General features: G+C 34.4%; 2 protein-coding genes across 4 annotated transcripts; one reads left to right on the top strand and one right to left on the bottom strand.

The window, feature by feature from the left end:
• Window positions 1–897: 897 nt before the first annotated feature.
• LOC102802618 (N-acetyltransferase 9-like protein) lies at window positions 898–7902 on the bottom strand. The gene is made up of 5 exons (XM_006814687.3): window positions 7603–7902; window positions 4519–4688; window positions 2408–2488; window positions 1564–1623; window positions 898–1115 (listed from the first exon to the last, which is right to left on the bottom strand). The coding sequence occupies exons 1-5, from the start codon at window positions 7677–7679 to the stop codon at window positions 991–993; spliced, it is 513 nt and encodes a 170-aa protein (XP_006814750.2). The 5' UTR covers window positions 7680–7902; the 3' UTR covers window positions 898–990.
• On the top strand, window positions 7798–21706 carry LOC100371305 (putative sodium-coupled neutral amino acid transporter 12). Of its 3 annotated transcripts, none has more exons than XM_006814675.3 (10): window positions 7798–8071; window positions 10202–10323; window positions 12505–12589; window positions 13497–13590; window positions 14724–14765; window positions 16389–16484; window positions 17269–17368; window positions 17886–17985; window positions 19357–19450; window positions 20287–21706. In XM_006814675.3, exons 1-10 carry the CDS (start codon window positions 8027–8029, stop codon window positions 21039–21041), a joined length of 1533 nt encoding a protein of 510 aa, XP_006814738.2. In that variant the 5' UTR covers window positions 7798–8026; the 3' UTR covers window positions 21042–21706. The 3 variants fall into 3 exon arrangements, with proteins under 3 accessions (XP_006814738.2, XP_085358505.1, XP_085358506.1); XM_085502380.1 differs by lacking the exon at window positions 7798–8071 and adding an exon at window positions 11597–11840 and having other exon boundaries at window positions 10207–10323; XM_085502379.1 differs by lacking the exon at window positions 14724–14765.
• The last annotated feature ends 385 nt before the right edge of the window (window positions 21707–22091 follow it).

Here is a 22091-nt window from a genome sequence, read left to right as displayed (position 1 = left end):
CGCGTGTAAAATGCATTGTTTATTTACATGAAATTCGACCACGCGTTGAGCGACGACCACCGCGCTTTAACAACTTTTATACATAGAACTGAGACCAATATACATGTATAGTTTTTTCCCTGCACTATTTTTTCCTGACCATCTGTTCTTCTGTATAATACTTTTGTACTGCATGCTGGGTTTGCAATGTCAACCATTTAAATATTTCTTCAGTAATTTGACATTCCAATGTAACTTCTTGAAAAACTTCACTCAATGACACCTTAAATAAATAAAAATAAACTATATTAAGTACTTGATTGTATGCACTTCATTTTGTTAAGGCTTTTATAGCATTTTATAAAAACTGCTTTCTTATGAACCCGTGTGTGTGACAATTATGTTATGCAAATGTTAGGCACATGTGTAAAATTGGTATAGGTTTGAGGAAGCTAGAAACAAGACGAGTGGGTGTATTTCTGTGGTTATTGTGAAATTAGATTCTAATGTTCTGACATGTGCATGAGTTGACCCCATCATCACATAGAAGAACTTATCTGAAAGTTTCACTTTTATGTGACGTATCTGATGCCTGACTGTTAATGCAAAGATTCGGCATAGTTTCCAAATCACTGTCGTACTAAGAGACGAATCGTCAATGTTCATGCGTCTAAACACTGTTCAAAGGCATTTACAAATTTTAACATGCAATTATATGAACCCTAAACTATCATTGAGACAGGCTGAATATTGTTGAAATTTTGATTTTTACTAATTATTACATCAAATATTTTACATAATAAATTTTACATTCCCAAGACCCCAATAAGTCTTTAGGAATGATCTTGGAGTGTAACTTTAATAGATGAATTGTCTTCAACCTGAATATGCTCATTCCTAATCCATTTTAGTTTTTTTTTTTTTTAAAGTTTCTAATGAGGGTCATTCATCTTTGACCAAGATCTGGTCAAGTACATGGATAAGGATTAAATTTTTTCATTTGTAATTCAGTTAAGATTGAAGAAGCTGTTTTTGGCATACCTGAGTAAACCCAATCTTCTTAAACAGTGCAAGACTGTTTTCATTTTGGCAACCAATCTTAGCAGTGTAGGTTCTTACTTTCAATTCTTGTATACCTGTTGGGATGGGCAAAGATATACACAAGGTTACATAAAAATCCTGGGCTTTCTCAAAAAGATAATATATATTTTTACAAACAACAGATCATTGAAGCCATTTGAAACACGCAATCTGTTGTTATAATTGTAGTTTAATATCAGTGAATTATTCATAATCACGAATGGACTTATTTTAGGCTAATTGTTGAAAAAACACCACAAATTTGACCAAAATACATGCATTTACAACAGCTAAACATGTAAGTGACTTTAAAGCGGGAGGGTCGTCACCTGTGCACGTGTGGAAATTGAGTCCCAAGCGACGATAACGCACGCTAAAAACGTAAAGGCTCATGGGTAGACGCTTGTTTGTAAACAATGACACGCCATGGCCATCTGACGTATGCGTAGGTGATGACTCCCCCTACTTTATTAAACCTTATTGTTTAGAGTCTGGTATACTTGCCATAATTCATCATTAGCAATAAAGCCTCCTTTCCAAATCCTTTACCTCGACAACTGTTCTCTGGATCAATATACAAGAAAAGTTGAAAATATTACATAAGCCTAAGGTCACGTATCTGTTTACTTCCTGTGATGAGAAATTAATTATCAACGCAAAAGTTTAATTATACAATGCAAGCTGTTGCCAAGTTCAAGAACATTTATAGACAGGAAATCAGAATTTATACTTTGTACTGTACTTCCAAAAGTACCAGGATGTATGACCTTTGGAGGCATAAAGCAGATATAAACCGCAAAATCTCAGACTATCTACATATTCAATTTTAGCTCCCACCCCAGAAAATAAACAGAGCAGAAAATATCAATACACTATAGTGTGTTAATAAGTGCTTTCCATTTGATAATGTAATCGATATGAATATTTTCATTTGACAGCTTCTAAGTTTCAATGATTCACAGTCAATTCGTCTAGTTCACATTCGTCCCAACTCTTTTGCCCCATAACTATTTGTCAGCCTTACGATCTTGTGCAGGATGATGTTGGTTTCTAAGTTGGTGTGCTATATTTATAAGTGTGCTAGATTTGACCGTATCTATCCTGGGTTCGGCCAACAGCGTTTACTAGTTACTAGACTTAGTTGATGTATCAGAATTTTGTTTAAACATTACACATGCAAACTGTAAATCTAAACACTATAATCTAGAAATACGAATAACTTGATTCGACAATTGTTGCACGTATTGGACAAGTTAGTATTGGGCTAACATAATAAATCGTACAAATCGACTTTGGGATGAATAAACTTGTGCGATGAATAAACATAACAAGTTTGTATATAACATACCAGCAATCATTATTTCAATCTCTGCTGTAGAATTGTCATCTTGGGAATTGAAAAATAAATTGACATCCCCACACATACAGTCTACAATTACAAAGGAAAGGGTGATATCACTGTAGCATTGATTAAACTATAATACTTATGAAAACAAAAACAAATCACCTGCTAAAATTGTAGTGTCATACCCCGAGTATAGACCAGAGCGATGTATAGTAGTACTATATGTACTGACCAGTGGTATATACTATATGAGTAAAACAGTGACATACTATTTTGTGTAGACATATACTATAGAACAGTGGCATAGTATGTGTATAGACCTGTGACATACTGTGTGTAAACCTGTGAAATACTATGTGTGTAGACCTGTGACATACTATGTGTATAGACCTGTGACATACTGTGTGTAGACCTGTAACACACTGTGTGTATAACCCTGTGACATACTATGTGTGTAGACCTGTGACATACTATGTGTATAGACCTGTGACATACTATGTGTGTAGACCTGTGAAATACTATGTGTGTAGACATATGACATACTATGTGTGTAACCCTGTGACGTGTGTAACCCTGTGACATGTGTGTAGACCTGTGACATACTATGTGTGTAGACCTGTGACATACTATGTGTGTAGAACTGTGACATACTATGTGTTTGTAGACCTGTGACATACTGTGTGTGTAGACCTGTGACATACTATGTATGTAGACCTGTGACATACTATGTGTATAGACCTGTGACATACTATGTGTATAGACCTGTGACATACTATGTGTATACACTATGTGTGTAGACCTGTGACATACTATGTGTATAGACCTGTGACATACTATGTGTATAGACCTGTAACATACTATGTGTGTAGAACTGTGAAATACTATGTGTGTACACCTGTGACATACTATGTGTATAGACCTGTAACATACTATGTGTGTAGAACTGTGAAATACCATGTGTGTACACCTGTGACATACTGTGTATAGACCTGTGACATAATATGTGTGTGTAGACCTGTGACATACTATGTGTGTAGACCTGTGACATACCATGTGTATAGACTTGTGACATACTATGTGTATAGACCTGTAACATACTATGTGTGTAGACCTGTGACATACTATGTGTATAGACCTGTGACATACTATGTGTGTAGACCTGTGAAATAATATGTGTGTAGACCTATGACATACTATGTATGTAACCCTGTGACGTGTGTAACCCTGTGACATGTGTGTAGACCTGTGACATACTATGTGTGTAGACCTGTGACATACTATGTGTGTAGAACTGTGACATACTGTGTTTGTAGACCTGTGACATACTGTGTGTGTAGACCTGTGACATACTATGTATGTAGACCTGTGACATACTATGTGTATAGACCTGTGACATACTATGTGTATAGACCTGTGACATACTATGTGTATACACTATGTGTGTAGACCTGTGACATACTATGTGTATAGACCTGTGACATACTATGTGTGTATACCTGTGACATACTATGTGTATAGACCTGTAACATACTATGTGTGTAGAACTGTGAATACTATGTGTGTACACCTGTGACATACTATGTGTATAGACCTGTAACATACTATGTGTGTAGAACTGTGAAATACTGTGTGTACACCTGTGACATACTGTGTATAGACCTGTGACATACTAAGTGTGTAGACCTGTGACATACTATGTGTGTAGACCTGTGACATACCATGTGTATAGACCTGTGACATACTATGTGTATAGACCTGTAACATACTATGTGTATAGACCTGTGACATACTATGTGTGTACACCTGTGACATACTATGTGTATAGACCTGTAACATACTATGTGTGTAGAACTGTGACATACTATGTATGTATACCTGTGACATACTATGTGTATAGATCTGTGACATACTATGTGTGTAGACCTGTGACATACTATGTGTGTAGACCTGTGACATACCATGTGTGTAGACCTGAGACATACTGTGTGTAGACCTGTGACATACTATGTGTGTAGACCTGTGACATACTATAATACATGTGTACCCCTGTGACATACTATACTACATGTGTAGACCTGTGACATACTGTGTAGACTACTACAATAATATCTCACCAATTTCAGAATTTTTGGAATCCACCCATTTGTCTTTTTCCAAAACGATGAAGGTGCATTTATTCTCATCTGTCCACCAACTTTGTTGCATATCATACTCTTCATCCAAAGTTAAAGGCTCTGATGCAGTTAATGTCTGTAACTCAGTTGACTGCATCCATTCATGGTATCTATGGAAACAGCAGAGTCAAACAATGTAACGATGAGAGTATAATTATGGGGTTAAATACCCAAAATATTTGGAGATATTGGGCCAGAAGAAATTGCTTTTTCTACAAGATGATGAGTTGTCCCTTTTATCTCTTGCCACATCAAGACAGTTTTTTCCACAACTACGAATTAAGTATTTGAACTCATCCTCTCCATGAAATGAATTGGTAGTCATATTTACATATGACTAGAAAACTAGTTTCAAGTTAAAATAAAGTTATTATCTGGCTATGATAAACCTTCTCAGTACTGTACATGCATCAATTATTCACTGGTTTTTAATTCACTATTTTTGTTTTTAAACTTGTAGGATAAGAATAGAACTCATTGTTCCCACAAGTTTTTTTTATAATTTATAGGTTTTATTGGGTACTTAATGAGTTACATTCCATAGAATTACAAAAAGTAACATAACTTCAAGTAGATTCTTCCTGGTGAAAAAAATACACTCTGCTACAGTGAGCCTAGCTCACAAAGGGCAATAGAAGATTCCATTTTTTCAGATGTTTTACCATAGTGTTATTTTTGTGTGCAATAAACCTCTCAGACTGATATACTCAGTCTCATAAAGTTTGATTATTTTCCATTCATTTTGCAAAAATATATATGTTTTCTGACAAGCAGTGCAATGAAATTAATCGTTAATATTACCTTTGGGCCGGAAAGGATTGTGCACAGTTTACTTGTTATTTTCTATTTCCGCTAAGTTTGTGAATTTGTGAAATTGCTCAAAACATCATAATGATGAAATTAAATGGCAGTAAAAGTAACTAGTTTCACAGTATCCAATATGTTGTGCAGCATAAAAATGAAGGACTACCGGTAACATAGCTTAGGGGTGGAACATATTAAATTATAAAGGGTGAATAATTTTTGTCATTTTTAAAAATGGCTAGCCAAATTCACTATTTTATATGTATAGAAACATTGGGTGGACCTCTGTCAAAATCATTTCAATTTTGTGATGATACCTTCAAGTTTGGCAAATATTCATATCAGAAATGCAATTTTGGACCTGCCCCTGGAAACTGTTATATTTTATATATAGTCACCTTGGTGGACTTCTGTCAGATTTTTTATGATTTTCATGTCGATATCTCCAATTCTTTAGTTTTAATGAATATGTATGACTTTTTATTTGTGACTATACCTTCAATTCTCTAACTTTTGTGAATAGTTGTTGTCATTTTAGTAAAAAAAAAAAAAAATTTCAATTCAGTCTTGACATTGTATACATCTAGGTACTTTGGCCAGATTTGTTGATAAAAAAAAAAAAATGTCTGACATCTCTTCAAAACCATTGGCCTGATTACTTAAATGGGTATTTTGGATGAACCACTTACTTATTGATTCTACTTATTCAACAATTTAAATTTTCTCATTATAGTGATTGACTGAATATTCCTTTCTCAGTGCACTCCTCAGACAGCAGAACTATATCAGCCAACATGCTGCAAGTTTTTTCACTTGAAGTCCATCTTGAATAATACATGAATTATTCTAGATTTTCTATCTCTTAGAACTACAAAATGATGTATGTTAACATAACAGGGATTGTAGCCTCAACATTAATGATTATAAAAAGACTCGTAGGCTGCTACTCGATAAATTTAGTTCCAGACTGTTAAATTTAAGAAGTTAGATATGTACTATCGCCATGACTACATGAGCACATGTCCGGATTTCACCTTTGTACACCTTTAATCACATTCCATTCTAGTATTCCATCATAGATCCTACATTAAGCCAAAAAAAAATATCTCTGTTTCTGACTAAAGCAGCTGACCTACAATTTGAATATTACATTTCATTCTGTCCCCATCAAATACTCATGTTTACTAAAAAAACAGTATTTAAACAGTTTATGAAGTTTTTATGAAGTATGCAAATTTGTTTTGAGATGATCTGTTGGGTCAAAGTCAAAGTTGTCAGCCAATTAGTGAGCATGTTTTGCTGACTTGCTGTTCAAAGATTTCCAAGACTAAAAAATTGCTTGGTTTGAAAGGCATTTTCAGATAAAAAAAAATCTTTCAAAATGAGTCTGTCCTTGCTCCTAAAAAATGTTCCTCTACAGTAACTCACTGTGATATTTGGCTGATGAATATTATTTAGCAAGCTACTAATTTGAATATGCAAATTATTGTCCAAACAATGGATGACAGCTATAAACTGTCACACACACTTATGTCAATTGATAGTTACCACAGTGACGAAAGTGGCTAGGTACACCCTTTCTTCGAAACACCAATAAATTTGCATGGTAAATGACCAAAATCTTTAGAAAATCCCAGAGAATAATCAGTGATACAAAAATTTAGCAACCAGTTTAAAAGGGGGGATGGCCATCAGGCTGCGCAAGTGCGACATTTGTGTTGATAAACATTAATTTACCCATAATCCAATGCGCTCTTCTAATTGAAATCACAAGTACTATAGTACAAGGTTTGACCTGGGCCCGGCTTGCACTAATTACAGCCAAAGACTCCTTCTATACCTTTCAATCACCTAAAAAAAATACTTAATTAATTTAAGGCTTGATGTCTCAGTTTGTACTCATTGATCTGCGCTTCTTTGTTTATATGAGACCCATATATCTTGCGCATGCGTGGCACGATGACTACCATCCTTTAATATTATAGAGCCTAAATATATGGTTTATGATTGCAGTTAAAGAGGAGTTGTCGTTTAACTGCGCATGCAGCAGACGACTATAGCTTATCGTTGTTTACAATCCAATGTCTACCCATGAGCCTGTGCGTTTTAGAGTGCGTTGTTATCGTCGCTTGGGACTTAATTCCCTCGCGTGCGCAGGTGACGACCACCTCCGCTTTAATAGATATGCTATACCAGGTCTATACTGTCCACTTCACTTACTTCATAACGTGGTCTACTTTATAAGGAACCAATACCACTCTCTTTCCTTCTATCAAACTATTTTCATTTAGCTTCATATTTATGTAACAAATGCCAAACTACTTTAAGACGGTTGCTACGCTGACGTCAACGTTGCTCATAAATAACACATAATTTCTTGTACCATGAAGCTTAATGCTTGTACATAAACAAGGACGTGATTGGGATCACATTGCGCACAAACACCATTTAGAAGATCTGGAGGAGCAGGTCAAAGGGCGCCCTCAGCTGCGACTACGTGGCAATCTTCTTGCATTGTGGGTACATGGCGACAATGAGGTTGGATAAACGTGACACTTCCTGGTTGACGTAGATTTAGCTGTTTTGAAGACCACCGGGCTCCCTGACATTTTGTAAAACTGGTTGTACAAGAGAGTTAGCCGACATGGCGGGCGGTTTAACAGAAACCGGCGATTTATACTCGCCCGGGGTGAGTTACATATGTCATTGCTCTTCTATTGCATTGCTATACCGGTTCACACCAATTATTTGCCCAGCTGTTTTACGACAGACTGTTATGTGAACAGTGCTGCGTTCACTTAGTACTACATTCAGTGTGCGTAAAACAGATTGTTTGATATTAAATGCCCGAATAATTTATATTTACATTAATAATTTAGAATTCTGAAATAAAAACACACTTTTTTTCTGACATACAACACTTTTTTTTTACCAATCAAAGTTGTCTGTAATACGTATTTTCTCGTATTGCAACCACTACACACATAAACTAAAACATTGACTTTATCTAGTGTGGGATACTGCAGTTGTAGACCCCTGTCTCGGTTCACCCCCCTCTAGTTTCAGTGTGGGCTACCTACCAGTTGTCGGCATACATGACTTTTGATGAAGTGGCTTATTTTGTTAAAAACTCTTAATCCTTGATCCTATTAGGACATTTTCCCCTGTGACTGCTATATTAGAATTCAGGAATTATCAACCAGAATAAACTACCAGCAATAAAATTGTGCTGCGTTCACTTAGTACTACATTCAGTGTGCGTAAAACAGATTGTTTGATATTAAATGCCCGAATAATTTATATTTACATTAATAATTTAGAATTCTGAAATAAAAACACACTTTTTTTCTGACATACAACACTTTTTTTTTACCAATCAAAGTTGTCTGGTAGTCTGGATGGGACTGCAATTCAAATATTCATTCTGCCACCGTCCCTCAACACCAGACTGTGATTCTCCGTAAGGTAATGCCCAATTGATTCTCGATTAAAGATGCCATGTACGTACGAGATTTTGTTACCGGTGTTTCAGTGAGACTTGTCTTGCAGTAACCACAGTTCCTCGGTACAAAATCGGATGACATGTCATTTACGAAATCGCTGGTACATCCCAGGATACTAAATAACAAGTCGAAGCTAGAGGAATCGACATGAATGATGTAATACGTATTTTCTCGTATTGCAACCACTACACACATAAACTAAAACATTGACTTTATCTAGTGTGGGATACTGCAGTTGTAGACCCCTGTCTCGGTTCACCCCCCTCTAGTTTCAGTGTGGGCTACCTACCAGTTGTCGGCATACATGACTTTTGATGAAGTGGCTTATTTTGTTAAAAACTCTTAATCCTTGATCCTATTAGGACATTTTCCCCTGTGACTGCTATATTAGAATTCAGGAATTATCAACCAGAATAAACTACCAGCAATAAAATTATTCTTAAAAACCTATACTGTAAAATATCTTATTTTTATTAGGAATTTTTTCACTATTTTTGATGAAAAGATGAATCAGTGAAAATAAAATTCAATAAAAGTTCAGTTCACCTCGTCATACACAAGGAATTTTATATGCTGATGCATAATGCATAAAAATTGTACCATATTAGTAGTGACGCTTCAAAAGTCATGCTTCATGTCATGCTAGCGAATTTAACTCAATATAACAAAATCTTATTTTAGTTAAAATTGCCAACAATCTCAATGTGAGAGTATGAGGTTATTACGAGGATACTCAAAGTATGCACAAAGACAGTACAGCGGGAGTATCGACTGACACGGAACGGCAGTCAATGTAACGGCCTACTGCCTGAATGCATACTTTGAGGTATCCTCGTAATGACCTTATTATTATACATCTTTTCCTTTCCATGATACATCATGGGAATGCTGAAATCCAAAAAGTTTAAAACAGAATCAGCAAATTTCTTTGTGTCTAGTCCAGTCAAACCCTGGTGGCAGCCATGTTTGTTTTTTATTATTAGAGGACCGCTTAAAGCGTGTAATCATTCCATATTTGGAATTTGCATTTCCCAATATGAAAGTACCCCGTAAAATACTGCAAAATTACGGCACGCTGTAACTTATAGTGTTACGGTGACAGATGTATAATAATTTACTTTATTTTGAGCTAGCGAAATTACGGATACATACTTTTCCAAATAATGAAAAAATATATATATATAAACATTTATCATTGATCTCCTCTGCCAAATATTTCCCATCTAAATTTTCTGTAATTTTGTACGAAATATTACGGTATGTAATGCATGTACAAAGTAATTAAAGGAAGATGTGGTATTTTATTATATTTTCAGATTGGTATGATATATGTTTTCAACCTGATTGTTGGTAGTGGAGCTCTGACTTTGCCCAAAGCATTTGCTGATGCAGGATGGTTTATCAGTGTAATACTTCTTGTGACCCTTGCTTTTATGAGGTAAGTACAGTTCACTACCACCCTATCAGTGAAACAGAGTCAAAGTACACTACCCGAACTTTTCAATAGATTGCTGAAGTCAAAGTAATTAATTTCAATTTTGGTTACAACTGATTTTGTCAATTTTTGCAACTGATATCAAACCCTGAATTTTTTAATGATCTACATGATAAATGTCAAGCAAATCATTAATAAAGTCTTTGCAGTAAAAAAATATCTTATTTTCATGGCATATTCTCTCTGATTGTGAAGTGGAGATTTGAAGCAAATTTGTGATTGGCATAGAAAAATGGTTTACACTGATGTTTCCTCACTCTCAGCAAAGTGATTTAACAAGTTGGTGATATGCTGGGAAAAACAATGCAGTATTAGCCACTATGGGTACAAGTATTTTACACTGGGTGAAATAAACAGTATCATGTGACGGAATCTCTGGTTTCAAATGTGTCAGTTATGATATCAATAAATTGTGTCTAACAGCTCTACGAACAAGTGATTTTGGTGGACAATTTCCGCAATAGTACATGTAGTAAATTACAGTACTAAAGTCAATAACTAAAATTCACAATTTAATTAAAATTAAAATCGAGTTTGAGAATTGATGAGCCTTGTTGCTCAGGAAATTCAATATAACAATAATTTAAATGCCACTTCTCAGTTTACACTCGAAATGTATTGAAATATTTTTATTTAATATTGAATTCCAAATAAGAAGCCAGATTTATTCGTTATTTCATATTGTAGCCAAGCAATCAGGAATAACAAACGCTTTTACATGCATTCGAACAGCATGACGTGTTGCAACATGTGTGCATGCATGTGTAAGCTGCGTACATGTATAAATGTAATTATTTACAAGTCATTTAAATAACCATCTCCAGCTGTGCAGTTTTTTTATTTCAACTATTAACATATTTCTCTATTTCTTCATAGTTTTGATTGTACATGTACAAGCTTGTTTGGGTTTTGTTTTCATCATAGAAATGTTAAATGTTGTTCAGTGCAATGAGCTACGTCACTTAAAACATGAAACGGTTTTTCAATGCATCGTAATCAATCATACAGAGGAGGAATGGTTTTTATCTGCTGGACCCGTTACTTTTCATTCATGCTACACCATGTGTGGCAGCACATTTATAGATATTTAAACTAACAATATTGAACAATTTGCTCCATTGTAACACCTTTAGTATTATAATAAAAAATTGGATACATCAGCTGTGAACATATTGAAATTAAACAAAAAACCTAAACCTCTGCTTTGATGTTTTAGATATCTCAGCTAGTCTCTTACTGCAAGAGGAATATTCACTGGGCCTAATTTTAAGGGATTTTGAAAGGATATTCATTAGGCTTCAAGTTCAATGGTGTGTGAAGGAAACAATACATTCTATTAACCATTAAACTGGGTTTTAATATATTACGTTTCATCAAGTGAAAATGAAACCGAGCTAAGGAGTATGTCCTATATGTATATGGTATGTGTGATAGAACAGTGTCAAGTTAAAATAATTAAGGTAAATTAAAGTTTTGATAACAAATTTATTGTGTGTAAAATCAAAAATTATTATAATAAATTATTAATAATAAATATTATAATTATAATAAATTGAAACTGTAAAACATTTATTGCGGAGTAAACTAACAACCATATGGTCCAGGCAGTAGCATTAAATTGTTCACATTCCCCTCTTTATTCCTTTAAATGTGAAGTCATAGAATAAGCCTGCATAATAGACCATTTTCCTAACTTCTCAAGATCCTTTTTTACGTATGAAATTGAATGTAAAAACCAGACAAAAGTCACAACTTTATGGTAGCGTCAAAGTATTTCAGCGGTTTTTGGGGTACTTTTACATTTACCGTAATTATGTGCTACAGTGTATACAAATTTGATAATTCAAGGTAAGAGTTTATCAATGCCATGTTCAACATTGAACTATAAAAACCAAATTTCAAGTTCAAAATAACATCGTTCAATTGTTACTGCACGAGGTTCAGATGTTCTTGTTGTGTGTCGTTGATTTCACCACTGGGTAGTAATTTCAAGGAATCAACAATCACAAAGTATTTGAAAATAGATGCAGAATTTGTTATATAGTCGGCAATTTGTTAACCTTCTCACCACCACCCTCCTTTCTTCACAAATTCTTCTAAATCTCAGCTTTTTCTTTTCTCTAGTTTTATGACATCAACCTTTCTAATTGAAACCATGGCCGCTGCAAATGCTGCTATTCGATATAAAAAACTAACTGAGAAACCTGAAGTAAGTAGAACACCTCTGTGTACAAGTCCTAACTTTACCGTCTCAGACGGAACAGCCATATTAAACACCCAAACTGCAACATTGCCAGCTTTGCATATCTCAAGATGATTACATGATTAAAACTGGTTTGATTAATAAAATAATTTCCTTTTATGCATAGCAAACCAGTCAGCATCTTACCCGGCAATGTTGCTGTTTTGGTGTTTGGAACAATGTGGCAGTGACAGTCAGACATCATTTATCCATTCTTTCAGTCCCATACATGTATATGCCCTTCTTCAATAATCCAAAGAAGATTGTATATGTTGAGTAAAATTTGCAAAGGATATAAAGTTGCTCACTAAATCCAACAGAAAAACATGCTAAAATTACCTACCGGGTATGAATAATCTCTTGACCAAATTATTTATCAGCAAGGTTTAGCCCTGTTAATAATTAACTTTGTTAACTGTCCAGGGTCTGTTATGCAGTATAATATAAGGTTATTACGAGAATACCACAAAGTATGCACGAAGACAGTACAGCTGGAGTATCGACCAACGCGCAGCGAATGTCGATGCGCGGCGTACTGTCTGAGTGCATACTTTGAGGTATTCTCATAATAACCTTATTATTATACATCTTTTCCTTTCAAGGATACACCATGGAAATGCCGAAATCCAAAAAGTTTAGAAAAGAATCATCGAACTTCTTTGTGTGGCGTCCTGTCAAACTCTGGTGGCAGCCATGTTTGTTTTTATTATTAGAAGACGCTTATGCGTGTAATCATTCCATATTTCGAATTTGCATTTCCTAATATGGTAGGATGACAATACCCCGTAAAATACTGCAAAATTACGGCATGCTGTAACTTATGCCGTTACGGTGACAGATGTATAATAATGTCTTTTGTTTGTGACACGTTTAGGGAGAAGAATCAGACACTGGCAGCCTGAGCAGCCATGGTAGTGTCGAGGAAGAAAAATCATCTTTACTTGCTTCACAATCTGCAAGTATAAACCGTAAGTAGACTGTATCGCTGCAGTGTGTGTGATGACACCGTGTCATCGTATTTGTGTTGTTTATACTCTGGGGAAATTTCATTCGTAAACCTTTTCCTGGGTAAATGTAGTGTTTATGAATGTTTTGTCTTGCATGGCTTTGTGGAATTACAGAATCGTTTACGGTTAAGGGAAATTTTTATTTTTTCATTCTCTATGATGACCCGGGGTAATGTCAATTCATATGACCTATATTTTTGCTTATAGTATCTAGATACATACCTACTAGTATATTCTATGTGAAATACATGTCAACCTACTTTATCTGTTACATCATACCTTATGCCATGTTATTCATAATCATACTTTTTAATAGTGACTGAGTATGAATCATGCCACCTCTCAGTCAATATGTAAGCATCCAACTCCTTAATTTCAAAATATTGCCGACAGTACAGCTCTCACCCAACCTGTTCATAGCATTTTCATTTCCGATTTGTTGCATCATATATTTTGTAGCACGTTACAGCATGCCATTCTGCTGATTTAATTGGACTGACCCAGCCATGGTAATTTAATTTTTTTAATTGCGCCATTCCTTTAAAAAAATCTCTAGCATAGTTGTAGTAATACACTATGCAAATGAACATCACAAGCATAATTGAAATGCAATGCGCGATCAGTGTTATCAGTGCATGATACGATGTCACTATTGTAATACAGGTGCGAACTTACTGCCAGAAGTTAGAATTCGAAACTAAGGCAGGTTACGTGAATGCTGTACTGTGTATGCTATAGTTGTTTCTGTACATAAAAAGTTTGTACAAATGTATTTGTTCATGCCTATGTGTTTAATCTGTTTCTGCTTATGTGTTTAAAGCGAGAGGGTCGTCACCTGCGCACACGCGGGAATTGAGTCCCAAGCGACGATAACAACACATGCTAAAAACGCAAAGGCTCATGGGTAGAAGCTTGTTTGTAAACAATGACAAGCTATGGCCTTCTGACGCATGCGCAGGTGACGGCTCCCCTGCTTTAAGTGTTTTATAGTAGACATATCTGTTCTTGCCTTATGTGTTTATTTTTGCAATCCCAATTCCAGTCATACCAGTGTGTGCTTTATTTTATTTGCATTCTGTTTGTTTAAATGCCAGGCTCATCCAGCTTACCTAAAATACAGTACAAACAGTACTCAGGTAATTGTATAATTATTAGGTACTAAGAATTCTTTTCATTTATTGTTCGTTAGCGTTAATATAATTTATAGAATGCACTTCCTTGAGTCTAAAAGTTTGCTTCTATTGCCAGGATAATAAAATTGATCTTTAAATTTGTATACCAATATTTCATATCAGTGGCATCTTTATTGTCATAGCATATGTCTTTACACCCATGCCATTTCAAACATTGTTGCTTAGATACAATAGCCATTATAGAGGCTAAGCTACAGATTCTCAATAGGCATAAATCATGGAACATCTTACACTGTGATGGTCTTGTGATGTGTAATACCTTGATTTATTGATTTAACCATTTCACCACCAGTTCCCTATTTTCATCACAAAATAGTCCCGTTTATACCAGGGTAAGTCTGCACTTTTCTTCAAAAGATTCGGACAAAAATAGCCAAACTGGAACTGATTCAGAATCAAAAACATTTTTGTCTAAATAAAATAAAATAAAATAGATTACTTTAGTTGATAAATTATTTTCTGCTGGTGGGAAAAAAACTAAATAACAATGTTTAAGTAAATAATGTTCTTGCGATTTTGAAACTTGAGAACAATGACAAATTACATTTCTACAGTCTTAAATTTAAATGTGATGATTCATAAAAGTATATTGACGGATAAACTATAGTAAATTAATGATTTAAATGCTATATTTCTGTATTTTTTTTAGAACTGAATTATATGCACACTTCACTTTAGTAACAATCAGTATATGCCCGTTATGCTTATTCCTGAACACACTGGGTTTTAAAGGTGCTTGTGTTTCCACTCCTATGTTGACTCTGTTCACCACTTCCTGTTTCACATTTTAATTGTTAACCACTTCACTTTTACATCACAATAATTCCTGAACTTGTATCTCATATATAAAAAATATATACGAAATTATCGATATTATTGTGTCATGTTCTGTGACATGCAAGACATAAACATCTTCATCTATGCATGTTGCACTCTGTTGATCAACAAAAGCGTCATTTATGTAACCACAGAAGCTCATTCAAAAATGAGAAATAGGGTAGCTAAAATTTATCCAAATTTCATTGAATTGCCGTACATAAAATCAGGGAAAATACAAGAAGTTGAACATTCATTGAGGAAGCTAGCAATGTGTCAATCAGGGGCTGATATATTGCCTATTGTACAGATGACACTTGACTTTATAATAAAAAAACTATCTTCCACATTTTTCAGTCACACTTGTATAATTTTATGCTATTTCTCTGGGTGACTGTATCATTGAGTTGGCTTTGAAAAGATTCGACTTCAAATAACTTTGTGACACTAGGGTTTCATTGCCTGGTTCCCTGCAAAGTGATGTTATGATGCAGTTGATCATGCTGTGAACCCATGTTCTGTTCCTCCAACTGAACTAGTAATTTGCAAATTGCAGCTCATGAATATTAATAGTAACTCGAATCTTGCAATTCATTTGTTTTTACTTGATCACTCCCCACTTTCAGAGTGTTGGTGGACCACGTGAATCTTGACAGATTGAAGAGTGATTTTCAACAGAGATCATGTAGATGATGTGTAATTGATGTATAAATAATATCATGTTGTTGTTTTTTTTTGTGTTTTTTTCAGAAATCACTGAAATACCTTCCAAGACTAGAAGAGATCACTTTGATATTACACAGAGAATAGAAATGGGTCAAATGGCTTCTATGTTTTTCAGCAGAGGTATTTTCTTATTTTATGATTTTTTAGGTTGTATTGTTTAGGTGACAGACCCTTTATATTTTGAGTTACTTAGCCCAAGAAGCAAATTTCAAACTTTTTACGCTCACAAGGTACTCTGACATAAATACATCATGCATTGCAGTTTTTCTGCTTTGAGTTGCTGCTACACAGAATTACCTTAGTAGGTAATGCGTAAGTTTTATTGTATGAAGAGTACACCTTGTCGCAGTTGTTGAGTCGTCCTGTGTTAAATCCTCTGAATGACTGCACAGTGAACAAATCCAGAGTTTGGCACACATTCCAATCTTAATAAGGTAGTCTTTGAATCATTGCGCAGAAAATATGTGTAATACAATGACTTGATAACACCCTATAAACTTAATCGCGGGAGAGACCATAGAAATGCTTGGTAATTTTTGTTGAGTGGCAAGAATACTGTGGGAAAACTTTATTTTCGCTGGAATTAATTTTCGCTGAAAAGGCTTTTTGGGCGTTTTGTATGGAATTTATCTTCACTAATTTTTGATGAGTTTAATGTTAAATATAGGAAAAAAAGTATATTTGCTGGATTTTATTTTCACAGAATAATTCCTTCAGCGAAAATAGCGAAAATAAATTCCAAGTGAAAATAAAGTATTCTATAGTATTTCATATTTCAAGAACACCAAAGCTGACAATACTGATTTAAAGTATGTTTTTTTTCTATTAAAGCGGGATTTCTTAATATCAAAAATATCTTTTTTTGTGTGTCTTAGAGGTACGGTATTATCATTTTTTTCGACAGCTGGCGTCCATTTATTTTATGCGTGTATTGTTATATATTTATATGGTGACTTGGCCATATATGCAGCAGCAGTTCCTACTTCACTTCGAGATGTAGTCTGGTAAGCTTGCATTTTTATAAACCACCTACTTTCTGCTGTATTTCATAATTTTTTTCTTATGTATATATACCAGATTTGTTTTATTTAAAGCACATCTCCAATAAAGCACATATAAACCGAAAACCACATTTGGTGTATACTGAATCAGTAAAATATTACTTATTTTGCCGTAGAGATACTTGTCATTTATATAAACGCATGTGCTACTTATAGAACAAATATATGGTATTTTATTTTTTGATGTATTATATTTATGTTTTATTATATTTTTCTGTATTTATATGTCGATCATTACAAATTAACAATGTATCTTCGATAGAAATATTGTGTGAATTCATGCATAAGGAATATTATCAGGTTATCAAGACAAAACACAAAGTACGCCCAACGTGATAGCAATGACCAAAGCGTTGCAGAGGTTGATGTGCTGCCATACTGTGAGTGTGAACAGTCTCCCGCCCATCGCTTTACGTCTACATAGTTCTTGAGAATGTAATTTCACGTTAATCTGTTTCAGTTATTCCAACCAAGGCAATTCTAATACTAATTTGAGTGAGAATCATCCATGTTGGAATTCCAAGAACTTGACAAGAATTGATGTCTATAGAATATTTCTGGTCAGTATTACTGTGGAATACTTTATTTTCGCTGGAATTAATTTTCGCTGAAAAGGCTTTTCGGGTATTTTGTATGGAATTTATTTTCACTGATTTTTGATGAGTTTAATGTGAAATGTAGGAAAAAAAGTATATTTGCTGGATTTTATTTTCACGAAATCATCCCTTCAGCGAAAATAAATTCCAAGCGAAAATAAAGTATTCTACAGTATTAGTTTGCTCTATCATCTTTGAGTGGAACAATGCTTCTACTGTCACCGCTGTGTTTTCTGAATATCAAAACGACAACATTGCCTGCTATGTTACTAACTGGTTTGCTATGCGCGCCTGTAGTTCGTTGCACATTTATAACAAGTTGGTCAAACCAGCCTAAACAGAATATTAATAGTAGGTGACATGTTGAATATAAATAGAAGATTACAATGTGATTGCCTTTTAATTTATTCCATTCAATCGTATAAATTTGTATATAATAAATAACAAGTTATCCAAACAAAATCTATGTACTGATATGTCTGTCATGAATAGAATCGTAATGTTTGTAAATGTGCGCATTCAGTCGAATGGCGCATCTTCATAAGTATGGTTTGAACTAACCAATTCTAATCTTGTAACAGCTTTGAAAGACAAATTGCAAACTCGTCATGTTGCTGTTTTAGTGCTCAGAACAATATTGCGGTGATACTAATTTTTCTTCAAAATCTTCTTTGGATGGAGCTCTATCAAATTTGGGTTGTTTTATTCCACAAGATGGGCAATAAAACACATACTTAAACAATGCAAAACCTTGTGAAATTAGGGAGAGAAAGAAAGGTCAGGTGTTGTAGTTAGCATACCCCGCTCCGTACATGGCTTCTGTCTTTAGTCAAAATAAGTCTCATTTCAGTAATCTAGTGTAAAATAATTGCATTTTTGGTTTCATGTGCTTCTATTGGAGATGTGCTTTCAATAGAGCAAACCCAGTACTGTAAAAAACTGTATTAGAAGCTGCATCCCCATTGGAAGCTGTACACATTCTTTTACAACAATTGAGAACTAAAAATTCACCATTTCTCATATGTGTAGATGCTCTAATAGAAGCCCCATCTCCTCTGTTGCATTGGACCATTTTAATAGAAGCTGCAACTTCTTATTTCAGATTTTACAGTTATCATTATAGGCTAGCTACTGCTAGAGCCAGGATGAATATGGTGTCTGTGTAAACCATTGATTTCGGGTTAATACCATATTCCTCTGTGATCCTGAAAAATGAATCTATTGGATACACAGCTGTACTATTCATAGTATCGACTTCTGTCCAGCTTTGTTTTATGTTTTATAAATTATAGATGCAGGGAAATCTCATAAATCAACTTTGTTTATTTGTTTTAGGGTGTTTTCACAGTGACATTGGTGCCATTTGTTTTCTTCAATGTACAGAAAACTAAATATCTACAGATCTTCACAAGTCTAATGAGATGGCTAGGTATGTACATTTCTATATGTTTCATGATACACATAAGCAATTTCAGCTTCTATATGGTACAAGTTCCCTGGTGTACAATGAAGAAATTTTTGTATTTCTGAAACTATTTTATAATCTACATACAAGCAGCTTCTCGGCTGAGATAGCTCCGCTGCGCTGTTAGCAATGCACATTTCAATCAGAAAATCAACGAGATCATCACAAAATGAACAAATCTGAGAGAGGTCCACCTGAGGTAGCCTATATGTATAATATCAGAGCAATCAGACTTGCGGTTTTCAATAAGATGTTGAAAATATCACCTTTTACCAAAAATGACAAAAATATTCATCAAAATTAGAGAATTGAAGATATCACAAAATGAACAAATCTACCCAAGAGAGGTCTACTCAATGGACACCAAGTATCAAAGCAATTAGACTTGTAGTTTTCGAAAAGAAGTTGAAAAAAGTATAAAAGTTGACGTGGACACCAATGGACAATCACTAATACATTGTATAATAAGCTCTGCTCGATGAAGTCAACAGCGGAGCTAATAACACTTACTTTTTCTGCAGAGAATTTTAGTTTTTTCTTAAAAGTTCAAAAGCACAATTTTAACAAAAAAATCATGCATTGATTTGGGAAACATTTGACTTTGTTTTGGGCTTTAAAATCATTGAAATTTTGTCACTAGAAACTTTACTGTTTGATAATTTGGAATCATTCAATGATTTTCTCAGACTCACCAAATTTCATAACATAACATTTTGTAACATGCTCAAGTTTTAACTTAGACTATACAAATAAAGATTTCTGCTTTTCCATAATGTAATGAATTTATCTTCTTTTTACAGCATTTTCAGTTATGATCATTCTTGCCTTGATCCATGTAAGTAAAGGCAAAGGAGCTGGACAACCTAAAGCATTCATATTTTCCGGAATACCCAATCTGTTTGGAGTGTGCATCTACTCATTCATGTGCCAGCATTCACTGCCTTCACTCGTCACCCCGATCAAAAACAAATCCAGATTATCTACTTTATTTTTTGGAGATTTCACTGTAATCTTGATGTTTTATTTAGTGCTGTCTTTTACTGCAGTATTCTGTTTTGACAACAGTCAGCTGAAAGATCTCTACACGCTCAATTTCAGTGACAGCGCAGTCTGTAGCGTTGTGGCAATCCAATACTTTCTAGCTCTCTTCCCAGTATTTACACTAAGTACAAATTTTCCTATAATTGCAATAACCCTGAGAAATAACCTAAAAACAATGTTCCACAGGGAAGGTAAAAAATGCCCGTGGATGGTCGATCAAATAATCTATCCCATGATTACAGTGCTGCCGCCGATCGGTGTTGCATTTTATACCCACGATTTAGAGTTCCTTGTTGGCATAACCGGCTCATATGCTGGAGTGGGTATCCAGTATCTCACACCAGCTTGTCTTGTTTATTACGCCAGAAAACACATTGACAGATGCTATGGAAAAAGACTGGAAAACAAACATGCGTCACTCTTCAAGCACAAGATATGGGTATTTTTTATTTTAATATGGGCTGTAGCATGTGTGATATTTGTGACTGTCAATCATATAGTTTCACGAAAATAGTATAAATTATGCCAGCAACAGAAACGTTTTTTGACGTCTGGTGTTGTAGATTCAGTCAATTCATTTTTGTGTGACGCTGAATTTAACAGAGTTCCCTAAGTCATAAAAGTCAAAATGGTCGACTGATCAACCTGGTTTTTATAACATTTGGTTAACAGTCGAACATTAAAGATACTGTTCCAACAATTATCGGAATCGTTATCCAGTATTTTGGCCAGTAATGCAAGAAAAATTAAATCCTGGTCCAGCTCAACATAGACCCTATAAATATATCATGCAGTACTCAAATCCCACATATGAGAATAATTTAAAAACCTTAAGACCATTGTATGTCATCACCACCACAGAGGATGTTGTATATTTGTATAAGGAGTTGTGTTAACAGGTATAACTAGGCTGAAACTCGTTCACTTATTGATAAAGAATATGTGCCAACGTTTGTATTACTGTATTCAAGTCATATTAGTATTAATTCAATACATGGTCATGCCACAAGATTTTTGTTTCATGCATTTTCACAATGGTGAACTGTAGATGCAATTAAATTTTATTATTGGAATTTGTCGAAATGTAAATCGGCCTCGGACGTATTGGTAATTTACTTGACATAAAATAATGCAATGTTATCTGTGGATAATAAAATGCTGACACAGTACAGCTGGGAACATGTGCATATTTTTGTTTCCAAATACCAATGCCATGAATTTATTAAATTTTAATGTAATTGGTGCAGCTGAGTATTTTCATTATTATCAAATCAAGAAAAGTAGGGAAGAAATTGCACAAGAAACTAAAAAATTTGAGATGTGATAACTTGTTCACATGATTATATTATAGCCTCCAATTCTTAAATGCCCAGACCTTGCACAAATCTATTACAGTATTGAAAGTTTGTAAATATTTATGTATATCTACATTAAGAGGCTTCAAAAGGTTGAGAATAAGAAACTCTGGAATAGTTTTTTTTAGTAATTTTCATTTGCAGATTTTTTTAAAAAATCCAGTGTTCCTACAGTTGTGTTAATTGCAATACATGTAGTTGGGTTCACT

Source organism: Saccoglossus kowalevskii, chromosome 8, assembly GCF_978046115.1.
Source record: "Saccoglossus kowalevskii chromosome 8, keSacKowa6.1, whole genome shotgun sequence".
Classification (NCBI taxonomy): domain Eukaryota; kingdom Metazoa; phylum Hemichordata; class Enteropneusta; family Harrimaniidae; genus Saccoglossus; species Saccoglossus kowalevskii.
Note: the sequence above shows the minus strand (reverse complement) of the source record. Positions and strands in the feature narration are given on the sequence as shown.